Source organism: Temnothorax americanus, unplaced genomic scaffold (genome assembly GCF_048541705.1).
Source record: "Temnothorax americanus isolate GAGA-0224 unplaced genomic scaffold, ASM4854170v1 Scaffold7, whole genome shotgun sequence".
Lineage (NCBI taxonomy): Eukaryota > Metazoa > Arthropoda > Insecta > Hymenoptera > Formicidae > Temnothorax > Temnothorax americanus.
Window position 1 is genome coordinate 4,011,722 of NW_027509792.1, and position 24,306 is coordinate 4,036,027.

The 24,306-nt window shown below is 38.8% G+C and overlaps 5 protein-coding genes and 1 long non-coding RNA gene across 16 annotated transcripts in view; 3 read left to right on the plus strand and 3 right to left on the minus strand.

The window, feature by feature from the left end:
• The first annotated feature begins 58 nt into the window (after nucleotides 1-58).
• Nucleotides 59-6,490, plus strand: Mat89ba (nucleolar protein 6 Mat89Ba). Its single transcript, XM_077422389.1, has 12 exons — nucleotides 59-593; nucleotides 1,210-1,758; nucleotides 1,829-2,303; nucleotides 2,394-2,675; nucleotides 2,754-3,027; nucleotides 3,117-3,411; nucleotides 3,554-3,778; nucleotides 3,889-4,323; nucleotides 4,465-4,625; nucleotides 4,975-5,228; nucleotides 5,477-5,886; nucleotides 6,089-6,490. Exons 1-12 carry the CDS (start codon nucleotides 576-578, stop codon nucleotides 6,350-6,352), a joined length of 3,642 nt encoding a protein of 1,213 aa, XP_077278515.1. The 5' UTR covers nucleotides 59-575; the 3' UTR covers nucleotides 6,353-6,490.
• LOC143906369 (uncharacterized) lies at nucleotides 4,683-7,853 on the minus strand. 4 transcript variants are annotated; one of them, XR_013259495.1, is made up of 5 exons: nucleotides 7,713-7,853; nucleotides 6,071-6,372; nucleotides 5,438-5,779; nucleotides 4,947-5,269; nucleotides 4,683-4,792 (listed from the first exon to the last, which is right to left on the minus strand). It is a non-coding gene; the product is annotated as an uncharacterized LOC143906369 (long non-coding RNA). The 4 variants fall into 4 exon arrangements; XR_013259494.1 differs by lacking the exon at nucleotides 7,713-7,853 and adding an exon at nucleotides 6,442-6,580; XR_013259496.1 differs by lacking the exon at nucleotides 7,713-7,853 and adding an exon at nucleotides 6,442-6,580 and having other exon boundaries at nucleotides 4,684-4,792; nucleotides 6,166-6,372.
• Nucleotides 7,765-10,717, plus strand: LOC143906349 (myogenesis-regulating glycosidase-like). Its single transcript, XM_077422405.1, has 6 exons — nucleotides 7,765-7,905; nucleotides 8,068-8,199; nucleotides 8,408-9,268; nucleotides 9,382-9,905; nucleotides 10,027-10,183; nucleotides 10,341-10,717. The coding sequence occupies exons 1-6, from the start codon at nucleotides 7,884-7,886 to the stop codon at nucleotides 10,526-10,528; spliced, it is 1,884 nt and encodes a 627-aa protein (XP_077278531.1). The 5' UTR covers nucleotides 7,765-7,883; the 3' UTR covers nucleotides 10,529-10,717.
• Rha (protein rha) lies at nucleotides 10,398-15,147 on the minus strand. The gene is made up of 10 exons (XM_077422403.1): nucleotides 14,915-15,147; nucleotides 14,554-14,701; nucleotides 14,212-14,467; nucleotides 12,906-13,204; nucleotides 12,572-12,809; nucleotides 12,375-12,495; nucleotides 12,168-12,271; nucleotides 11,815-12,096; nucleotides 11,355-11,683; nucleotides 10,398-11,028 (listed from the first exon to the last, which is right to left on the minus strand). The coding sequence occupies exons 1-10, from the start codon at nucleotides 14,964-14,966 to the stop codon at nucleotides 10,692-10,694; spliced, it is 2,166 nt and encodes a 721-aa protein (XP_077278529.1). The 5' UTR covers nucleotides 14,967-15,147; the 3' UTR covers nucleotides 10,398-10,691.
• A 186-nt stretch (nucleotides 15,148-15,333) lies between these two features.
• On the plus strand, nucleotides 15,334-18,905 carry LOC143906358 (uncharacterized). The gene is made up of 4 exons (XM_077422435.1): nucleotides 15,334-15,782; nucleotides 15,878-16,043; nucleotides 16,573-16,776; nucleotides 16,861-18,905. Exons 1-4 carry the CDS (start codon nucleotides 15,605-15,607, stop codon nucleotides 17,048-17,050), a joined length of 738 nt encoding a protein of 245 aa, XP_077278561.1. The 5' UTR covers nucleotides 15,334-15,604; the 3' UTR covers nucleotides 17,051-18,905.
• Nucleotides 18,906-19,778: 873 nt separating this feature from the next.
• Nucleotides 19,779-24,306, minus strand: part of Gish (casein kinase I gish) — a 33,290-nt gene continuing 28,762 nt past the window's right edge. For 4 of the 8 annotated variants that reach the window (XM_077422420.1, XM_077422418.1, XM_077422415.1 and 1 more), the window contains 2 exons: nucleotides 20,627-24,080; nucleotides 19,779-20,147 (listed from right to left, as the gene is read on the minus strand). In XM_077422420.1, the coding sequence (XP_077278546.1) occupies nucleotides 24,029-24,080 (52 nt within the window). In that variant the 3' untranslated portion in view covers nucleotides 19,779-20,147; nucleotides 20,627-24,028. Of the gene's footprint in view, nucleotides 20,148-20,626; nucleotides 24,099-24,306 lie in introns of all 8 variants that reach the window. The other 4 variants (XM_077422419.1, XM_077422416.1, XM_077422411.1 and 1 more) reach the window with 2 other exon arrangements.

Consider the following 24,306-nt stretch of genomic DNA (forward strand, 5'->3'; position numbering starts at 1 on the left):
TAACAGTCGCGCCCCCGAGAATCTTATTTTTTGGAGTCTTTTCTTAATTCCTTCCGCGCGAAAAAAAAAAAACGGCGGCGTCAAAATGACGGGGGGTATAAGTGAGAGCGTCGCGATTAACGATCGACCGTTATGCAACGACTTTTACCGGAAAAGCGGGATGGAACCCGCATCGCGATATTCGCGATCGCTTCGCGGAACAGTGCGTTCCAATTGAAACGCCTCGTTCTCCAGCGTTGGTTATGCTTCTTTCACAGATATCATAAATTATATCTCTTGAATCTCTCCGAGATACTTTATTCGCGATACGAGGCATTTTATTTCTCATCCGGATGTAATCGGGATGTAATCTGAAAAGCTTCTACGTCGAGTGTTCTCCGTACCGACGAAGAAACGCGGGCTTTTAGGGAGAGAAATAAAGGAGAGATGTCGCGACGTGTGAATTTGATCACGTGTGCTGGGAAAGCATGTGCGAGCATGTGGCGTGACGCGTTGAGGTAGCCGGCGTGTGTTTTGCAACGTGAGACTCGAATAAGAATTAAAACCCTTTTAAGACACGCAGCAGCGCGAGGAAAATGAAGGGGCCTTCGAGGGTACACTAAATTCTATTGTTATATCTTATTTATTCGGCGAGGCATCGGTCGGACTTTCTACTCTATAACCTCAAATTGTTTTATATTTCTGCATCAATTACAAATTTTTCTGTTAAATCTAAAATATTAGTGTATATTTGTATATATTTTAATTTAGACATATTGTTCCTTAATACGTAATAACGTTTACAATTTGAACTGTCATTTAAAGTGATGATTTATGAACACACTGTTTATAATTGATATTTATGTTAATTTGAATATTAGTGTATTTATGTATCTGTGCTTTAGAAGCAAAGAATCTTAATTATTATAAATTTTGAGAAAACAAGGTTTAAAGTTTCTTATTTCTATGAAAATTTCCAGTATAACTTTGATTAAACATTGTATCTTAGGAATTAGTAATAATGGACGTAAGACCCTTTACTGCCCTTTACCATTATACAATTTAAGCTTCTGGTATAGTTGAAAAAGTATTAACTCCATTTCGACAAAAATGAGATATAATTCTTTACCTCTAAGATACCGATATATTTTGAAATATTATTTCTTAACGCGTAATGATGTTTGGATGGGAAGAAATGAAAGAAATAAGACATTTGATGAATAATTTCAGTCGAGCAAAGCAAAGAGCAACAGGCACGAGGCTGAATGTGCCATTGAAGATGAAGATTCGATGAATTCTGAATTCGACGACGAAAGTACAGTGAATTCAGGGGTCGACGATGAGGATCCAGTGGAGTCTGAATCTGATAATGCAGATCTGATGGAAGACACGAACGATGATGAAGATCCTGAATGTGACAATGCGGGCTCGGTAGAAGATGAAGAAGAAGGAGAAGTAGAAGAACTGGAAAGTCACGAGACTGAATGTCACGCAGTAAATTCAGAGAAGAAGAGGAAGAAAGTCACGGACGAGTTAACGGAGGCAGTGCCCAAGAAGAAGAAAAAATTTGAAAACAGCCTTTACAAGCAGCCAACGGTCGAAGAACTCAGTCAGCTTAGGGAAACCGAGAATTTATTTCACTCGAATCTGTTCCGATTACAAATCGAAGAGGTTCTCAACGAAGTGAGGCTCAAAGATAAATATAAAGCGTTATTTGAGATTTGGTTTGGGAAGTTGAAAGCAGCGATTGAATCTATCGAAGAGACCGAAGAAGTTCCGGTTAGTAAATTGAACTGCACGATATAAGGCAATGAAATAATATTTGATTTATTATATTGATGTATTTCAGCTTGTAAATAATAATTTGGATCGTGAACTGGGCATTTGCATTCCTGCGTCGCGTATACCAAAAGAAACTAAGAGCGTTTTTAAGTTCTTGAAGCCGGTGAACGTTAGCGTGGTTGGATCTTACGATTTTGGATGTATTCTCGGTCCTACCGTTACCGTGGATGTAATGGTGGAGATGCCGGCTACTTTATTCCGGAAGCAGGATTATCAAAACTATGTATATTTTAGAAAAAGAGCGATATACCTGGCGTTCGTAGCGTCGATCATAGGAAGCGACATCGCCGAGAGTAAGAGATTTATCGGCGACAATCCAACACCTTCCTTGAAGCTTCGGCCCAGCGGAAGGTTGAACAAGAAGGTGGACGTAGTAATACACGTATCCGCGCAGGAAACCAGCTTCAAGTTGAACAGATTTCTGCCGGAGAAAAATAGCGTTAGGCCAAGATGGTATTTCAACAAGAAGTCTATGGAAGACGGTAAGAGTTACACGATGGATTTATAATACTTTACATAGATCGATGGAAGTGTTTCTAATTTTTTATATTGTATTGTTTTTTTTCCTACAGCATCTTTACCGTCCACTTCGCACTACAATTCTCTGGTATTGCGCGACCTAGTGATGTCGAGGACAAATTCCGAAGTTGCGCAAGTAATAAAAGAATATCCAAATTTGAGGGACGGTATAATTTTACTGAAAATATGGTTGCGCCAACGCGAATTGAACAAGGGATACGACGGTTTCACCGGCCACATCGTCGCAATGTTTGTAATCTATTTGCTGCGCGAGAAAAAGCTCAACACTTTCATGAGCAGCTATCAGATTGTACGGAATGTCTGGATTTGCCTAGGTATCTTGGAAAAAGTTGATAATTAAATTACGCTGTTCTCTTACATTATCCATGATGTTAATTATTTGACAATTATAGAACAGGGAAATTGGTGCGAGAAAGGAATTACCATGTGCGAAGACAAAGATAATCAGAAACAAGTGTCCCATTATCACAATTATTACGATTGTGTCTTTCTTGATAGTACCGGCTATCACAATTTCGCGGCGAATCTGTCGAAGGATACCTTTTCGTGGGTACAGAGAGAAGCGGCGTCGTGCCTGAAGCATTTGGACAACCTACATGTGGATAGCTTTCATGCACTTTTTATGCGAAATGTACCATTTCACAGAGCATTCGATCATATTTTATGGTAATTTATATGAAGAGAACTTAATATAAAATTTATGTATTGAGAAGCGTCACATCCATTTTAATAACTTATCATTCTTATGTGTGTAGTTTTCAGGATAAGTCAGTTTTAGAGAGAGTTGTGAATGATAAATCCAGCGTGGACGACAAACTGAATTACGGGCCTGACAAACGTAGTCAGGTGATTAAATTATTTTTCGAAGTTCTGAAGAAAGGTCTAAAAGATAGGATTAATCGATTATGCGTATTACCCAGTATATGCAAGGAATGGGAATGTACTGAGGTGATGCCAGATAGTATTGAGAAACTCGTTATTGGACTAGAATTGAATCCTGAAACATGTTTTGACATCGTGGACAAAGGACCTGAAGCTAATCTACCAGAAGTAAGCAACTCATTGAAATAAAATGCCTTAAACAATACGATAATGAAGTAGAGAATATATATATAATAATTGTTATTTAAAGTATTTTTTTATTATTATATTACATGCCACAAGATATAAGACTTCGTATTTTATTTTGCAGGCAACTGACTTTAGAAATTTTTGGGGCGATAAGTCTGAATTACGCAGATTTAAAGACGGAACCATTCGTGAGGCTGTGGTTTGGTCGAAAGGCAAAACTCTCGCGGACAAGAGAATAATATGCAAGAAGATAATAATGTTTCTGCTAAAAGCAAAGTTTAATATCCTCAAAAAACATTATTTATATGTCGCGGATCAAATGGAAGATTTGCTAAAGTTGCACAAGGTAATTTTACAACTGCTACTTAACATAATCATCTTCAATTAAAGTGCGTTGTTTTAAATTATTGTTATTCTTTAAATTTTACATAAATATGATTATATACTTTTATTTAGTACAAAATAACGCACTTCGTATACGGCACTGGCGAAGAAGCTACGTTAAAGGTTCTACAAGCTTTTAACACTTTGGAAAAGAATTTGATGTCGCTGAAGGATATGCCTTTGACGATAAATGGTGTGCAGGGCTCGACCCCGGTTTTCCGATACGCGGAAATCTTTCCGCCGCTTGCTACTGTCCATCGGAAGAGCGATGGTGTCACCGAGGAGGACAAAAATTGTTTGAGCCTTTCAAAGAACATCACGAAATGCCCTATGTATGTTCACGCGCTTGATGCGACGTTACAGTTATCGACTAGCGGGAAATGGCCTGAGGAACTGGAAGCCATTAGGAAGACAAAGGCGGCGTTTCACATACAAATCGCGGAATGTCTCAGGACTCAACATGAACTGACAGTGCAGGCCAATCCTTCTTATGTAGATGTGTACCAGGTTAATACGATGGATTAATTTAACAGTATAATAGTATTGTATTTGTAATATTAATTTTATTTTAAATGGGAATATCTCGTAGTATTACATTTATAACAGCACACTCTTCTTGATGTAATATGAAATTTTCTTTTTTATTAGGACGGATTCGTTTTTCGATTAAAAGTGGCGCACCAGAAGGAAATTGCTTTAATGAAACAAGTCAAAGAGAATGGAGTAATTAAATACAGAGACAATGAGGAATCCATTGAACTGGAAAACAAATTGTTTCATTTACCGAAATTGAGTAGTGCTTTGCATGGGTAAGAATTGATGAATCCTTGTTAGGATAATTTGTATAGAATGTTAAGCAGGATACCTTTTATTTTTGAAACTATTTTTCCCAAATGATAATTTTTCCCTCGAATTTAATCGTCAGCAGATATCTCTTGGACTTCGTGATATAAGAGACGTTATAATTAATAGCAATCTATAAGATGATGGAGAAAAAATTATACTTTTTTTTGAGATTTCATATATTATACCAAAAGTTTAACAAAATTTATTGATATTGAGGATTAAATAAGATATCTAATAATTCGTACAATTGATAAATCATGTGCAATAAATAAAAAGATATATACGGTATATATGACATTCTCGTTCTTTTAGGTTGCACTCTCAGCAACCATCGTTCGGTCCAGCCTGCTGTTTGGCGAAACGATGGTTATCGGCGCAGCTCTTGGACGACACACACATACCAGGAGTTGTGATTGAATTGCTCGTGGCATCGCTGTACCTCGCACCGGAGCCGTATAAGCCGGCTCAGACGCCGCAAGTGGCATTTCTACGGTTCCTCGAAATTGTTGCGAGAGCTCACTGGAACACTGATCCCGTCATTGTTAATTTCAATGGCGAAATGACCAGTAAGTCCATATCTTAATGTATTTTTTGTTTTTCTATTTCTCTAAAACGTGAATTTCCGTAATGCATTATCGTGAAATTATCACTTCATTGAAAAAATGAATTGATACAAAAATCAAAGTTGACTTTAGATAGATAAAGATGATAACGAGAGGAAATAATCTCACTTCAAATTTTGTATTATCGCAAAATCTGTATTATCGCTTCTGACCTTGTTACACAAGAGAATGTATGATGTTAAATTTCACAGATGAAGAAATCGTTGCCGTAGAAACATTATTTGGTACAGCTCGCAGTTCTCTTCCACCCTTATTCGTATCTACCCCTTACGATCAACAGAAATCCTTGTGGACCAGGAAAGCGCCGTCGCAGTTGATTTTAAACCGTATAAGCGTGCTTGCAAAGGAATCGTTGAAATTATTCGACAACTTGTTGTTCAATGACACAGTCCTGGATGTAAAACCCATGTTCCGTCCTCCGCTCTTGGAATACGATTGTTTATTACATTTGAAGTCAAGTATGATTCCAAGAAGATTGCAGGCAGTCGATGTACCTAGCAAAACCAAAATCGTAGATCTACATCCGTACAAGACTCATTCTCTTCAAAAGATTCCAGTCGTGGATTTTGATCCTGTACAATGTTTCTTGAAAGATTTAAGAGTAAGTATCTCGGATAACTTATTAATAAGTTGTTAACAATTAAAGTATTTGTAAATCTCATTGAATCGATGCATACATATACGCTTTTAAAAAAGAAAAAAACCACTTGTATATGATTTAGATGCTAAACGTCTAAAAATTAATTATTATTATTAAATATCTAATATTTCAAAGTGTTCTATACTGTCTCTTTCGTTTTCAGGACGGTTATGGGGAGTACGCCTTGTTTTTCCACGATACTTATGGTGGCTCGGTGATTGCCGTTCTGTTGAAACCCACCGTTCTTGAGCGTAAAGATTTCAAAGTATCGGACACCAATTGCAGAAAACTCGACGCCGACGGTAAACTCGTCTTAAACGTATCAACGATGATCGAGGACTTTTATGTTCTGGGGAGAGGTATTATACGCACGATCGATATTCCGAACAAAAGATTTTCCTTGACGACATCAGAGTCGACTACGTAGGCAAAGGGTTATCTCGAGATCTACGAAAAGCAAGATTTTTATATTCTGTAAATATAGAAAATAAATGTTGTATTGTAGAAAGAAACTACCGAGATATTGTATTAAAGCACCGTAAAAATAAAACACTTGTTTATATTTTAGTCATCTTTGTTACAATATCAGCAGGAAGATGAATAGTAAACTTCCTCATTTTTAGTTTTGTAATAACTAATTGTTTGAGTTAAATAATAGTCGTTGTATAAAATATAGTAAATTTGTATGAATTCGACGAGTTTTTTTTTCCTTTATTATCGAACAATTGCACGATTTACTAGCTGGAATAATCGCGTCGCGCAAAACGGATGTATTTTTAATTGCTTCTCTCTATATATAATTCAAGGTTAAATCTTACTGCGTGTCAAGCGAAATACGAACGTATTTTGGTATCTTTAACACGATATTTCGAAATGTGCTATATTTTTTACTTCGAATTAAAATGGTGAATAGTAAATTAATAAATGTTGCATAATAAATTTATATAACAAAGTAAAATAATAAGATACATTATTTTAAATGTTATCTTGTTTAAATCGTAAGAGCGATAATTAATATTGCAGTAATCTCTCTTGATTTCTTATGACCGAACTTGTTTTCTCCACAGTTAACAATTATTACATACTTACTATCTATTGGGGACATATTTTCGTAGATAAGTAATAAATGCATAGATAGGCTTATCGCAAAAAATATCTGATATTCATGATAATGTTGTGATAGACTAAAACTTATCGTACATTAAAAATATATCAAGTTATGTAAGAAAGTCAATGGATAATTTATGAGCACAATAAGGATGTTGGTTTGAAATAAAATCTAATTTATTTACAATAGTGTATTAAAATTTTAACGTTTCGACTGTACGCTTCTTCAGTAAACAATAATTTAATATAAAAAAGGAATAAGAAAATCAAGATTAAAATTAATAAGGAGGAAGAGAAAATTAAGCTAAAAATTACAAAGAATCATGATGATTAAATTCATGTAATAACCGAATAGAAAACAATGTTCGTTAAAAACAAGGTCCGTTTGAGTCGGTGAATCAAAACAATATTGAAACATTATTCGTCGTTTGAAGGCGTGAATATATTAGTTCCATGTGTCAAGTTGAGAAAAATGGTTAAATACATTGATAAAAAGAAAAAAAAAACAGGTATCCGACTATTCGTCATTAACTTTCTATTCTTATGAAGTCTTGTGGCTGAGTCAACTTGATCTTCTACAGAGATATTGGTAATTAGAAATTGGATATCACACCATTACATAATGTTTCTAGTAATGTTATCCTCTTCTAAATACAATATAAAAACTAGGTATATATTACCTGATTTATTATCCGATTTTTAGTTATCTATTTACTGGACATGATTGATATAACTTCGTGCTGATATAACAATATCAGCATGATGCACGTCTGTCGTTGAGCAAGTGTATATGTATATAAGCCGACGGTGTAAACGGCGCCGCTTCAGTCGTCAGATATGGTTTAAACAAAATGCAACCGTTGGAACGGAGCAGTAAGTATAGAGTTTCTTGGATCAAAATCGCAAATAACAGACAAAAATATAAACGACGTATCTGAAAGACATATACGCACCTTATATTTTGCAATGTTTCTTTAAGACATTTGTATTGTCTAAGAAAATTTATATAATTGCGTATTAATATAATTGTTTTAGCGATGCGTTCTTTGATAATACTGCTATTCTTCACTGCTGCCACAGCAGTTTCAATAATTCCTTTCAAAAATGGCGTTATCAGGATAGACGAATTTAATGATAAGCTCATGGTTCTCAATCTTACGAAAAATGGTGAGTTATAATATAATACATAACTTTTTGTTCTTCATGTTATTTTGTTAAATTTTTCTGCTAATTTCTGTTAATTTCGCAACACATATGCAACTCTTTAATTACTGTCGCAAGCTAATGTTTTCTCTTGTTAATTAATACCTTCGCAGTTTAATTTTTATAGATTCTAATGAAGAAGCTACTTGAATGAATGCTACATTTGTTTCAGACGGCACGAACATGGTTAATTACCTTTTCACAAGGAGTCAATCGCCCGGAACGTTTATGAACATTGACACTGATGCCAAAAACGAAACCGCCATTATCACCCGTACGCTCACCGATCCCGCCGGTGAACTCATCGATTGTTTCCAGCTTACTGACGACACGCAATGGTTCGGTGGGCCGGAGCTTCGCTACCAGCACTGGCCCGTGCAGAATATGTACTTCCAGGAGGAGCCGTATGTGCCGACGCATCCTGTAAACATGGCACTAGCCGAGCGTTACTGGCTATCCAGTAAAGGGATTTACATCTATGTGAACGAGACAAACCCGCTATTCATCGATCAGAATAATTATCGGGATAAGTACCTGTGCCTGATCGCCAAGAACAAGGCACCCTATCAGCATCGCGACAGGATCCAGCTCACCTACACATTAGGTGTCTTCCCGAATCCGACAATTGCTCATCGGCACGCGGTGGAAAACCATCTGGGTAAGCCAAAAGGTCACCCCAGTAAACGGATGATCCAGCATCCCGTATGGTCCACCTGGGCCAGGTACAAGGTCAACGTCACCGAGAAAAGGGTGGAGGCCTACGCGGACGAGATCATCGCTCATAATTTCAAAAACAGTCAGATCGAAATTGACGACAACTGGGAAACCTGCTACGGCTCTGCCGAATTCGATTCCGTCAAGTTTCCCGATGTCCGCGCTCTCACGAAACGACTGAAGAGCAAAGGCTTTCGCGTCACCCTGTGGATACATCCGTTCATCAACCGAGGTTGCGAGCCCGCGTACTCTACGGCGCTAAACAACTCTTACTTCGTTAAAAACCTCGAGGGAAAGGTTCAGATGTCGTGGTGGCAGGGTAAGAATTGGCTTAAAAACTATGTTCCTGAAATTAAAGATAAAGCACCTAGACGTTTATTAGCAAATGTTCTAGTAAATTATTTTCATGCCATTTAATTTTGTCTTCTTCAGGTGCGGATGCTGCCACGATTGATTTCACGAATCCGAAGGCGGTTGCATGGTGGGTGGCGCGATTAAAGCGTCTTGAAGCCCTCGGTATTGACAGCTTCAAGTTCGATGCCGGTGAGGTGTCCTGGTTACCGCAGGTGGCGAATCTGAACGCCTCGCCTGAGTTGCAGCCAGGTATATTCACGGAAAAATATGTTCGTACGCTCGCCGCCAACTTCGACGATAGCATTGAAGTGCGGGTGGGATGGCGCAGCCAGGATTTACCGATATTCGTTCGCATGATCGACAAGGACACCAGGTGGACGTGGAATAACGGTCTGCCCACGCTGATCACGACGCTGTTGCAGATGAATCTCAACGGATACGTCCACGTGCTGCCGGACATGATCGGCGGCAATGGCTACTTGGACGGTTCGCTCAACGGAACCGAATACCCATCCAAAGAGATATTCATTAGATGGTTGCAGGCCAACGTTTTCATGCCGTCGTTGCAATATTCTTTCGTGCCATGGGAATATGACGATGAAGTGAGTAATCTGAAAAATTCTATCCGAGATGGATGAATTGCTGTACGATAGATTAACGAATATCTTTCTTAAATCAAAACACGTCATTGCGAAAAAATAATATCCATCTGCATTTTATTAGACCATTGAGATCTGCCGAGAGTATACCGAACTGCACGCCAATTATACCGACGAAATTATAAACGCCATGAAGCAGGCTATCGAAAAGGGCACTCCCGTAAATCCACCTATTTGGTGGATTGATCCGCTTGACCCGGTAGCTCACAAGATTAATGATGGTGAGTTCGTAACAATGTAAAGATTGTATTCCAGATTTGCCAAACATATGAATTATTACTTATTCATAAATAGATATTCTTGATAAATCTGGAAAGCACACACGAGGTGATTTGTAAATAATACATAATCGAATGTTGCTGCTTAATCGAATTACAGAATATCTTCTTGGAGAGAATATACTAGTTGCTCCAGTGACCATAGAAGCTGCCGAAAGTCGCAATATCTATCTACCTAAAGGAAAGTGGCACGATGTGAATCGAAACAAGACTCATGAAGGACCGATATGGCTGACGGACTATCTTGCTCCCCTAAACGTACTTCCATACTTTTTAAGAGAAAAATAAATACAAAAGGATTAAAAAGATTTCAATAAAATATTTATTTATACAAATGTATATAAATTATCTTGCAACATGTCATAGATTTTTGTTTCGAGATGTGTATGCTTTCTTTTCATATGTAAAGATTGAATACTAATCAGAGAAAGCCAAGCAGGAAATAAATTCGCTATCTGCTTACCAGTAAAGATCGAATCTCTGCGTTAAGTTTCTTTATTACTACGTCATCGGCCGTGTAATTTCCGGTTTTTAAAAGTGACTCGCGTTCCTCTCTCAGCGCCCACAACCGCTCGTTGTATTCGTCTGATTTATCATAAACGGTTTTATTACGATTATAGGGAACGTTGTAACACGTGTCGTCGGCTGTCGTAAATATTTGATCGTAGGTTTCTTCCGCAGCGAAAGGTTGTTTCGGCTTGATCACATCGATCTCCTTCTGCAGCTCGTTCAGCAAAATTTGATCATTGTTCAAAGCTTTTCTATCTGCAGACAAAATTTCTGCGAGGCTGCATGCGAGAAAAATGAAAATTTAAGTCATAATGGAATTGTTGTTAATATCAAAGTACAAGATGTTCCACTTCTATCAAATCATATTCAAATCGTATTGAGTATTTTAACTGTGACAGCGTTATACGATTAGATTCTGTAAAAATGTAAGGTACAACCGTGTAAAATGACTCAATATCACCAACATTTCAAGAAAGAACAAAGATACTCTATTATTTTTGTTTTAATTCAATTACCAGTTTATCTAAAATTTTGCCAGTAGGACTTGGACTGAAGTGAAATTCCTTGTACAAAGAAAATTAGTTAAAAGTGTTATAAAACGTACTCCGCGCTCATTAGTTCCTCCCTACTAGTCTTGATTTGAACTTGCATAGCTTGTTGATAATCTACTTTCATTCTGTGTAATTCGCGAACCGCTTTGCCCCATTGCTCTCTAAAAAATTCCTTCCCCTTCTGAGCATTGTCTAATTTTTCCTCGAGAATTTTTACCTCCTGCAACAAAGAGGCTGTTTGATCCTGAGTTAAAGATCCCTTTTGATACATTTGTAGTTCATTCATCTGTTTACTTATCGATGATTTCAGATTCTCATTTTCGTACGATAGTATCTCCACTTGAGCCTCTAGAGCAACTTTCTTCTCCTCAAGTTTGACGACCTGCATGAAACACAGTGTTACATGTATATATCTCATAAGATAACAATATTTAATAGTACTTTTAAGCGCATGATAAATTACGGATGCAGAATCAATCAAAATGTAACGCAACTGAAGTGTACTTCACAAACCTTTGTTGTAAGATCGCTTTGCGTCGCTTGCAAGATATCCTTTAGCTCTTGCAATTTGGTTTCATACCTCCATTGCAAGTCCTCGTTCGCTTTAATTAATCTGGTCTCGTTTTCCAAGCTCTTTAAACGGCGCTTTCTCAGATCTTCAGTAGCGTTGTTTAAACCGTTGGCTAACGTCTTACATTGTTCAACACTGTATGCGAGCTTTGACTCTAGATTTTCTCTCTGTATTCGCCATTCCTCGCTCAGCACGTTCAAATATCGTTCTTCCTTTCTTTTGAGCTATAATTCATATCCAATGTAAATAATATTTCAGCAAATGGAAATTCTAATCGTTGCTGTTATCGTTTTACCTCTGCTTTAAACATTTCCTTTTGACGGTCCTTCCAAGTTTCGAGCTCGTCCACTATTTTATATGCCAAGCTATCGTCCAATATTGGTGGGCCAAGATTTTTATCTTAAATAAATCATTTCAATAAATAGAGGGCCAAAATCTATCGAAGCAATAGAAAACAAGAGAGAAAATTATAACAAAAATGTTTAACGAATGTATTACCTACCGATAGTTTCTTTCTTTAATATACAACGAGGTCCACGATCCTCTAATTTCAGTATAATGTCCATATCAGCAATTTTATTTCGGTCTTTATCGAACAAAAATAATTTATACTGACATTCGGACTGAAAAAAGAAGTTCTTGTTTTAATTTCTATTATTCTGCAAAAGATATTCTCTATGAATATAACATTAATATTACCTTTTCTTGATGAAATAACGGTTTTACATCAAGTACTAACAATGATAATTCATCACCTTCGTTCGTGTCGTATATACTAATTTTCGGTGGGAAAGATTGTAGTAATTGTTTTATTTCGTCTGGCGCGGATATGAAGTGAAATTGACATACAATATCTTGCAATTTAACTTTCTTGTCGGATAAGTCTGGCATTTTCGCGTATGCCGTTGACATGATTTCAGTTTTTGGATGATGAAATCTATATATATATGTAGAGATTACGTTACATTAAAAAAAAGAACATATACTTTATTATATTCCTTTAATTGGAAAAAAACCTTAAAATCAAACAAACCGAAATTCAATTTCTCGTCCAGATAGTGTTTCAGAAGCCAGTGTTATTGCCACAAGTGAGATGCGTAGACAATAGCAGTGATAAGATCCTACGCCTTTGATACGATTCTTATTAATGCAGAGCATTCCATCGCATGAGCGCGAAGTATCCGTCTGATGTTTGCAGCATTGGCAATCAACGGGCTGTTTATTTATATTCTTACATTCTGTTGTGCATTTTACTTCGCCAGGAAGATTTTTGACACTAAACTTTCCAAAATCGCCACTAGGATTTCTGTGAGACTCAATCTCTGGACACCTCTGAAATTGGGCATTATTTTAAATTACAAGTCATCTTTGTTATCAATTTTGCTATGATATAATCATTGGGATGGGAGATTGATAAAACAAAGTTCCTATTCTACCTGGTCAACATTATTTATACTTTCTTCGTTATAATTTATTCGAGTGCTAGATACGCAATTGTTGGAGTTTATTGCCGTGTCGGAGTTGACCAAGATAATTGTTCTACTTCCAATATATTGCAATTTAAGTTGTAAATCGAGATAAGATTTCTGATGTTGGTTTTCAATAGGTTTTTCCGTTGAACCTTGTTTAATTAGAAAACATTGTTCGTGTAAGGTAGTACTTGCACTTGCAGTACATTTGAGAAATTCTTGGGGATTGTCTGCAGGTACTAAGGATTGCAGATTAACCGACGATTCGGCTATTACATTACTTTCATGTTTCACATATATTAACAGATATGGCTTCAATTGGAGGTATTGCTTTAAGACGCTCAAAGAGCTTCGTATTCTCACTACTACTTTCTCAGAGACAAAATGGGATTTTCCGGACTCTGTTTTGAACGGTTCAAGTTCCACATCGTTTTCCAGAACTCGATATAAGAAACGCACGGTGTTACGCTTGTTTAGACATTCGGGTAATAATAGATTCAAATTTTCTATACACATGGTTGTGATACTTAATATAAATAATTCGCAACAGGTGTTTAGAGGCCCCAATTGAATCAATTGCTCATCAGCATGTAAGTAAGGGATTATTTCATCACTTTCCAAGACAACATCTTTGTCTATCATTAAATTTCTTAGCTATAAAACGACATGAGATACGATAGCAATATTTATATGTATATGTGCTTTATAAAATGTAATTATATAATAATTACAGTTTATTAAATAATGGTTTATTGTATCATTTTATTATTTTATTATCATTATTTGTTGCTCAGTCACTAGGAAAGTATAGATGCGCTAATTATTATTAAACTACATATACTACTCATACAAGATAAAAGTATATTTTACCTCTACTGTTGGATTTAGATTTATGTCCTTTCGATCCTCGACTCTTAACCCAAGAAGTAACTCAGGCTTTTGTGCTTTAAGATCGCTTCTTAATCCCAGCAACTTGTGCCAAGCTGCTTTCGGATTCAGATCTCCACATTTTGACAATACTAGCGCAGAACGTACGTTTAGCAGAACATATCCAATTCTCTCTCTACCGTCGTTCTCTTTAAAAGCAAAGCATTCTAATTTTAATGAGGCTTGCTCTGATCGCATTCTATAAATTGAATACAAGATGAAATATCTGTATTATATCCACAACTAATAGTAATTTGAATAAAGAGGAAGAAATACTATTCTTACCTTCTCAACACCATTTTATTAGTTTCCCAAACCAAATCAGTAGCATATTGTGGAGTTGGACAAGGCTCGATTCTGTCAGTCTCTAAGGAATGTCCATTTAAAGTCCCAATCAATAACGTTGGTTGTAAAACTTGCTCAAAACCCTTCCCTACATCATAAACATATGTCAACATAAACATAACATAATTTATAAGATATACAAATCAATGATAACGTTTTCTTCTTTCTATTCTATTTATTATTGTAATTGTAATGCAGTTATAAAGAAGAAGTAAGGAACATTTCGTTCAAAAATAATTTTCAAGAAAGACAGAGAAAATAGACCTCGCAATGTTGGAGAAATTAGGACACGGTATCTTACCCTCTTTTATGCTCAAAATAATCTGCACGTCAGATTTAGTCGCCTCAGTCATCTCGTTCGGTCCTCGTGTAAAGACGTAAAATATTCTATACAAAATAACAAATTCGACAAATATATCCACCAGTGTCCACCACGCGTGTATTTACACGCTCCTCGTGATTTAAATCCGCTGTCATGGTAACTGTGGCGGTCAGCCATCCGCCACAAGCGCGCGTCAAACCTAACCTAACCTCCTCTTTGATTACATGACAATTAAATTGGACAGGGGAATTTCCGACCAATTGAAGCGAAGAACAAGCGCGAGGAGTCGATTTCTTCGCGCCGATTGGTCCATGCTGTTTTCAGGACGAGACGACGAGATCCTAGATCCTAGTGAGTTTCAATTTCCCGAGAATCCCGAGGAGGCATGCCTGTGCTCTGTGGAATTTCAAAACGCGGGAATCGGGATGGTAAACAGTCGCGCGTGGTCCCGCGTCCCGCGTTCGTGAGATCGCTTAATCGCTGCGTGAATTCGTGACATTCGTGTCATTTTCGACTCGTGCATGCATACGACGCGCGATGTATTCGTCGAGGGAAGCAGTCGCATAGCCTCGGCATGCGATCGCGGCGGCGAGAATCGGGCGTCGCGCACCTAAAAACGCACTTGAACGGTATCTCCGTCGCGCGCGAAGGTCCGCGGATGCATGGACGATGGAGCTCGACGAGCTGGAGCGGTCCGTGAAGCGGCTGAACGCGGTGGTCGACGGGTTCCCGATCGGCGCGGCCTCGCTGGACGATTTCAAGCCGATCGAGGAGAAGATCCGAGCTGCCAGGGAGTCGCTGATGCGCCTGAACGCCAGGTCGTTAATGCTTAGAGCGAAGTACAAACGTACGTTCGTCGGCGTTGCGGGTCGCGGAGCGATTTCCGCCCGGAGCGGTTTTCTCCACTGGGAGATCTCTTTCTGAAGTCTCGTTCGTTTACAGAGTACATCGACGATGGACGCGAAGAAGACGAGGATCAAGCCGGAGACGCGTTGCAGAGTGTCGTGAGCGACGCGCTCATCAACGCCAAGGCTATCAAGTTGTGCCTTCACAGCACTACCGTCCTGTCTATTCTCAGCAATAAGGAGGGCAACGCGGAGGATCGAGAGTGAGGAAGAGACTTGTAAATATTGGGAGCTTTCCAGCAACCGACACAAGTCCACACAAGTGTTGTTTTGTCTTTGTTACTCATTGCCAAAAAGAGAAAGATAAAACGACGTTTGTGTCAACTTTTGTCGCTTGCTGGAAAGCTCCTACTATTAACCTGGTAACGAGTGCCAGGGATGATTTTTGCACCTCAGTATCGACAAAATGAATCTTACCTTTCAGTAATTTCAATGTGTTTCTTTCGTTCTTTAAACATCTCTTTTTGTTTCTCCCTATTGTTTTTCAGAAAAAGGTTGAGCAAATCTGTGTACATATATTGTCCTTAAATACTAATAAATTATAGAACAATCAAAAATATATGTAATTAATAACAAAGAGTTTTAATTGGGATGTAAAAATCAACCTAGGTGCGATCATTCATACAAACAAAAATCAGCTGTTCCTGGGTTAATTGTAGCTAGATTAGTGCTAGATGTGAGCCAAAATGTTCCACGTAAGAAGACGTAATAAATTTTCAATTTTGCTCCTAGGAAGCTCCATACCTACATGAGCAAACTGTTGAGTCTCAACGACAGTGTTTTGACCATTCAGAAGACCATCGAGGAAGCGTCCCGAGTGCAGCTGGATCTGAAAGTCGAATGTCAGAAGGCGCTGTACAACTATAAGAATTTTCTCAAGGAGCAGGAGCAGCTGCGAAGCGAGAGACTGCAGAAGACGAATCCCGGGATTGTGGAGTGAGTGAAGATCCGCAAACATCAAAAGGTATCTTACGAAGCATTTGCGTATTTAAAATTTTCGTTTCCTTTTTTTTTTTTCAGAAATAAAGATAAAGTGGAAAGAACGATACGGAAGATAAATATAATGAGGAAACTCATTAGAAACTTCGTAGCGGTGTCCGGTTACATGCTAGCGGAGGAGCCGATACTGCTGGAGATGCTGGAGAATCATAGAGAATTGATGAACATCGAAACGATAGTGAAAATGTCACAAAGTATCGAAGAGAGATAGAGAACCCTCCGATCGGTTTACACCGATCACTTGATACGCATAGTAAATAACTAGTAAATTAGTTTGATTATTGGCTGACCAGCTCAAATATACCATTTGATACGCGTATCAAGAGATCGGCGTAAACTAGGCCAGAAAGACAAAAGAAATCTCGGAGGAAGTACGCAGGAACTTTCATTAAGAACTTTTTTTCTTCTTACTCGCTAAGCGTAATAGACACAACACATATTTACAAGAATAAGCTTCCACGCAAGTCTCAATGTCTTTCTTATTTTCGTCTCCTCATTCTGTTTTTTTAAGTTCTCCTATTAAAGCGCCTTGCCAGACGGCCACGTACAAGTTAATTGTTAAACAAAGCATAATCGGTATTGTAATATAAGTTAAAAATTATGATAGTAATCACAGCTTACGTATAATGTAGTAAAATCTTCGCTATAGGGGGAGAGAGATGTACATATCCGTTTCGTTAGAATCGGTACAGTTGGGAGACTTTCGTTTTTTCGCGCGGAATTATATATAATTATAATTGTATAATTATATAATTCGCGTTATATTATATAATAATAATAATAATCATTGCATATGACGACAAAATGCAAGTGTAAGACAATCGGTTTCTTTTTTCATGGTCCGATGTATGTATATATCACTCAGTCTCAGTTATATGTATATATAATGTCCATTTTTTTAAAATGTAGATCACTCTCCTTAATACTTCCACAATCACACACCCATATACGTATATATGAGCACGTGCAAACACATAATTCTCACTATGATAGTACTAAAACAATTCAATCGCTATATACACGAAGTTTGCTCGGTTTTGGATAGATCAGTTCGGAAGGCGAGCGGAAAGAAAATGAATCCACACTTGAAGGGAACGGCATTGAAATTCCGTCAAAGAACGTAACGTTGACCAGGTCCAGATACAGATTAACTTTACGCTGTCCGACGAAAAATTGCGGGGTAATACAATCTCGTAAAACTGTTGTCAGTGATACGTTTTGTTAATTAATAAAATAAAATTCATGACGATATAAGGATGTCAGTATCGCGTAATAATATAATAAAATTTCATTTTTACGGTGTAGTTACGTAGACGGATCGAAGTGAACGCAAGCGTTGCGCGTATGTTAAAAAAAATCTTCCATCTTTCTCTCTCACTTAATTTTCCTTTCTCTTCGAGTGTCTGCAATAAACAGCACTAGTTTTCGACACATTCAAATTGTAATGCCAATTGCGTCTCGTGAATCTCGTGTTCTAACAAGATATCGAACGCACACATGGATGCGCACACCCACGCACGCGAGCTGCCAATTTCATAAAAACGGCGATTTGTTATTATCGTAGCAATCAGCGATTTTATTGTTCAACAATTCGTCCATTAAAACAGTACGAACATATAGTAAGTCAAAAAATGTATACACATAAGCCTCACTACGCGAGAAACTATAGTGCTGATTAACTTAATCTCAGGAGTCTCTCCCATCGACATCTCTCCAAACATCGCCGAATCGACGTGTCAATGCAACTAAACGATCACAACACACGAGGGGAAACGCGCGATCATCCAATCCCTCAATCTTTCTCTCGAACTTACGCTTTACGCAACGAGATAATTAATTACGCGCAGCCTCATTTTTTTTCACAGATACGCACGACCACATTTATCGCTGTATACGCCGCTCTTCGACCGACGAGCCGTGGAATGAAAGACACCGAGGATATATCGGTCCTGGCCCGATCTCTCTACTCGTACCAATTTACAAACGTACAAAAAAAAAAAGAAGAAAATGAAATGGCTCTCTAGCGAAGGAGATGGTCGTTTTTTTGTGGATTACAAGCCTTAATTCCCATCCTAAGCATGTATGCAACAATCGCTCTTCTCTCCGTGCAAGGTACGTATCTAAGGGAATTGGGAAGATGTGTGTTCTGTGTGGTATGTAAATGTGTTATGTTATCTTTGTGTGTGTGTGTGTGTGTGTGTCTACAATGTCCGAGGAGACCAGGACTCTTGCTCACAACCATACTTAACCAGCAGTCAGTCGTGTTATATTAAAAATCGTGACTTTGCGCGCGCGCGCTTTGAAAAATCGGCTAGAAAACTACGGGCTAAACGTCCTTGCGCAACATGGTTGCACAGCGGGATTTATTATAATTACGCCAACACGGATTCCCCGGTGGCAGGACAGTGATATAAATATCGGAGACTTTCTCTCTCTCTTTCTCCCTGTGTCGCGTCTACGTGGATCTCTCGCGTACGCAAGCACGCACGTGCTCTTCTTTCTCATCCGCGATAATCGGGAATTACAATTTATATGCGTCGCTCGTGAGGATAAATCGCGTACGCGACGATCACGGTCTAGCGTCTTATGTACAAGTACGACTTGCGCGAAGCTACAAACCAGCCTCGCCGGGAGGAAAGCGTCCCGGAGTAATGTCTCCTCTCGACTCGCTCTCTTTCTACGCGGATACCATCCAGTGTCAGACATTCATCGGATCACTCACTCTCTTTCCGCTGGATATAAACGTAGAACGATTGACTGTTTCGACGGTCGCTCGCCGACGCGATGCGGCGAGCTTACAAAAGAAAGGAACGATACTCGGTCAACAGTGGGAAGATACAGATAATGAGAGAAAGAGAAAGGAAGAGAGGGGGAGAGAAAGAGAAAGATGAAATCCATAGAATGGAATTATAAGCTCTATGATTTTTTTAAGCGTATCATTTTTCAAGACGTTCGACGGACTGGTTCTCTCCCTCTCTTCCGTCTCTCGTTTCGCTTTTCATCGCACGAGAGCACGCACGGTCGAGTGTACACTATGGTTCGAGTACGCGATAGCTCCGTAAGTACATGGGTTGCCTGTTGTCGCATGCGCTTGTTGGGTATTTAAGATATTCAACGTGGATACAACGTGGTGTACGGGCGTATTACATAGTACGGTACGTATGCGCATATATGTCTTGGGAAGTGTGACGAAGTCACCGGCCAAGACTTAACGTGTGGGTGTGGACGTTTCGACGTAACACAAGTTTCCTCACATTCGCCACCTCCGCGCCCGTACTCCCTCGCTCGACCTGCCGTTTACCGTGTTCCTGCAAAAAGAAACAAACTTAAGTTTAACTATACCTTTGGGCAAACAAGTAACACGAGTCTAACGGGAAATTCTCTCTGGGAAAAACATTGAAAACAAGAGAAATGGGTTTGTTGACGTTTCTTAGAAATTTATATGTGAGTTTGTATTACTTAAAAAAACACTTGTACTTTTAATAAAAAGAAATCTCCGATTTCTTCTTAATATAAGAGTAGTAAGTTTGCAAATTTTCTCTGAATTTTTTAATACTGATTTTAATATGCCTAAGAAATGTTGAAATCTTACTATGAAATTTTCGTTTATAGTTGAATTTAAGCGAAAGAGTTTTACTCAAAGTCGATTTTAAACGAGCAATTATGAATAAATAATAATAAGCAATCATAATCAAATTAAGCGAAAGAGTTTTATTCAAAGTCAATTTTAAATGAGCAATTACGAATAAATAATCAACAACAAGCAATCATAATGAAATATCCTTACTTGCTTGTCTAATCAATACGGCTGGTGAGATCCTTGCTTCCCAAGCTCTCCGAGTTTTCGTACGTTTTTCTCGTCTCGTTCGTCTCTTGGTCGCTTTAATGTTTCGTCGCGGACCATTAGTAGAAAATCGCACGTGTCACTTTGTGTAAATCCCTAGAAACGCCTCGCGACATAAGGCTCTCCTCGTTGCATCATGAAAAATAGTGGATTAAATGTGTTCGCAGCAGAGTGAGTTCGTTACAGTGGATCTTTACGTTATTGCATGTACCACCGTACTCGATGATTCATCTCTTCCGTCTCGCATTTAGATCGGATCTCTCCATGAAGATCACGTACATTCGGTTCCAGCTTTTATTATTTATTCCGACGACGTAGGTTTTCATATCAAGAACATCGAAATAGAATCAAGGCGCGGGCATCCCGTTGATTCACTCCTTCCTCTCGCGCTTGTTCGTTAATGTCCTCTTTAATAAATCGAAAACGAGCATGGATTAAGAAACAAGAGCTGTCCGCGAACATCGCATTCTCTTCGCAGAGGATAATTTATATCGAAAGAAACGCTTCCTTATTTGTTCCTTTTATCGGGTTTTTTCTTTCTTTCTTTTTCCTTTTCCTTTTTTGAATCGATACACACTGGTGATGGAACACGAGTTCGACTGCAATGTCACACAATTTCGGTTATGTCACATAATTTCCTCGCATTTACGCGTTACTAAATTTTCATTATATACGCTATAGAGTCTACAGACAGAAAAAACCTTACTTCATCGATATGTTATGTAAAATGTAATTGTTTCAACTGTTCATCGCGATAGATTACTTTCTCACATGATAATTTCGCTTTGGAAGGCACGAAACCGAAATGAACCCATGATATTACTATGGAAAAATGTTGCGCGGAAACTGTGCGCGAATTCTCTGCGCGATTTATGTCACCGTATTAAAAAATTACGGATAGGAAATTATCATAAACAATACGCGAACGATAATCCGTGATTGCGATATTCACAAAAAGACATTTCGCGTTTTGTTCGAGGAATTCACGGCGAAACGTTCGTTAATGTATATTAGCTATGATCCGTATGGTGATGATAGAACTATCTTGCATACATGATCCCCGTGTAGAAAAAATAGGCAGTGTACACATATGAAAGAAATCATTTCGACAATTAACGCACTGGGATGGTTTAGACTTTAGTACGGATTTTTTTAGTACGGATACGATTCAGTATTATCCTAAACGCTGCTCTTTCACATCCCCTTATATATATAACTCGAAATTAAAGTTATATAAAAGTCGTTTACTGTACGGAAGGCTCGTATGTACTACAAGTATCCTAATATAAATATTCCAATGCATTAGAATAATTCACTTGGACGGTGGATTAAAACGAAAATCGAAATAATAAAAAAATACCTAATAAAATCGGGAATAAAAGCGCGAACTTTCACTTTATACATAGCGCTATATATTCTCGCGATTCGCGACGCGCACGATTTATCAATCTGCGGACGCGACGAGGGCAAAATGAGAGCATTTTATTTACAGATATCTGACGTCTCAATCCCGTCCCCCCGAAGGCCGGTGGCACCCGCGATCGTCGTTTTCCCATTTCTTTCAGTTTCATGCCTTTCAAGAGGATTTATATAAATCAGACTTCGCGACAATCGAAATCTCGATTACAAGAAGTTCGGGAACACGCTACGCTCGCTCATCCTGCAGGGCTGTGAATACAATGAGATCAGCGGTAGCTTCAATTCGTTATAATTCACAGTTATACATGCGATCGCACGACACGGCGCGGCGGTGTATTAAAAAGCGTCCCCGTGTTACAAGAAGAGAGTCGTAGGCACAAACAAGTTCTCTCACCATCGGGGTACATCAATTCCTTCTTACTCTAATGCGGATGTGATCCGGTTGGTTTCCCGATACTGAAACGTCACGGCCGCCGTCACGGCCGACGACCGTTCACAGTCAACAGCGACGTGTCAATATATTGATGACAACGATAACAACGTAATTGATAAACGCGGGTGTGGACGATGGGAATGACGATGATGATGACAATGGACCAACGACGATGATAATGACGATGACGATAAAGATGATCAACATAATAATAATATCAATAATAATAATGAAATAAAATAAAATAATTAAGAATAATCATTACAATAATAGTAATCGTAGTACCTAGTAGTAATGGTAGTAGTAATGGTAGCAGTAGTAAGTAGTAATAGTATTGGGTAGTGGGCAGAGCAACAAGATGAAATGTAATCATGACAATAGTAGCAATAATCTAACAGCACGAGGTCACTTTTCTTGGCTAAACGAGAGGATTTATTCAGTAAGTAGGTAAGTGGATTCGCTAACGTCTTGAATCTGTCAGTAGCTCAAGGCTACAAGGAATATTCATCAGCCTGTCCATGAGAATGAGGGAAGGGTATGAATTAAATGAAATTACAAGATGCATGTGAGGCGCAAAATCTAAAATGATGGATACCAGATGGCTAGAGCTGTATCGATTGACCTTAGTGAAAGTTTACGTGGAAATTTAATTATCACTGAATTTATCAGTCACGAAGATAAGAAGTCAGTCTTGACTAGAGACTATCAATTAAATTTTCTCCGAGAAAGACTTTATATTAGTCACAGAATATATATCGTTTATTAGCCATTTTCCATCTGTCCAAATGTGTTCCACTAAAAGAAATGAGTTGACGAAAAAGAACTGGCAGCTCCTGACAAAGCTCAATGAAAGTCTGGCATCAATATATCTTGAGTTCTTTGAATACAAAGTTTTAAGTAAAGCCGATAATTGTGCGCTTTCATCGTAACACATAATCAAGACAATTCTAATCGCAACGCTACTGAGATTACTACAGAATTTCACTACACCGAGGAGCAAGTGCCTGAATCGTCGTCAGCGAGTCCGCCTATTTATCGAAGAGATCAAGCTCGATTGGCCAGAGGAAAAGCAGCTTCATTCTCACGATCTCGACTCAGTCGCGCAACCGTCCAATTAATGATAATAGCGGCGACGGTAGTAGAATGGTTGTGTGATGGTGGTGACGATGGTGGTGGTGATAAAGGTGATGATGATGGATTCAGTTCGACAGCGGCGGCGGCGTCGGCGTCGGCGTCAGCGTCGGCGTCATCGTGACAGTGGTGTGCAGCACCGAGTCCCGTGACGCGGATCGGCTACCGACGCGTAGCAGGGTGACGGCTTCTCTCTCGGCATCGCCGCCTGCGACACCGTCGGTCGTACCTGCGCCCGCACGTGCTCCCGTTCCCGCGCCGCGCTTGCCAGTCCTTGACGTTGTGGCGACGGCTTCCACGGTCTCGTCGGCACTATTACCCGCGCACTGCACCGCCCCCCCGAGACCAACGGTAACGGACAGTCATTTCTGCCTTCCACTTTTCTTCTTCTTGCGCTTGAAGAAGCAACAGCATCTGGAAATGAAGCAAACACTAATAGGACTTAGAGTCGTCCCCTTGGCAGCGTCTTTCGTCGATCAACACATCGAGCATGCAGCAGAGATGAGACAATAGTTGCATTCGGCATACGATCGCGCAATACGAGAGAGAAAGAAATTGTCGATCTCCCAACAAGATACTTTATCCGATTGCATGTAAATGTACACAGTTATTTGTTATGTTAATTAATCATGCAGTTGTT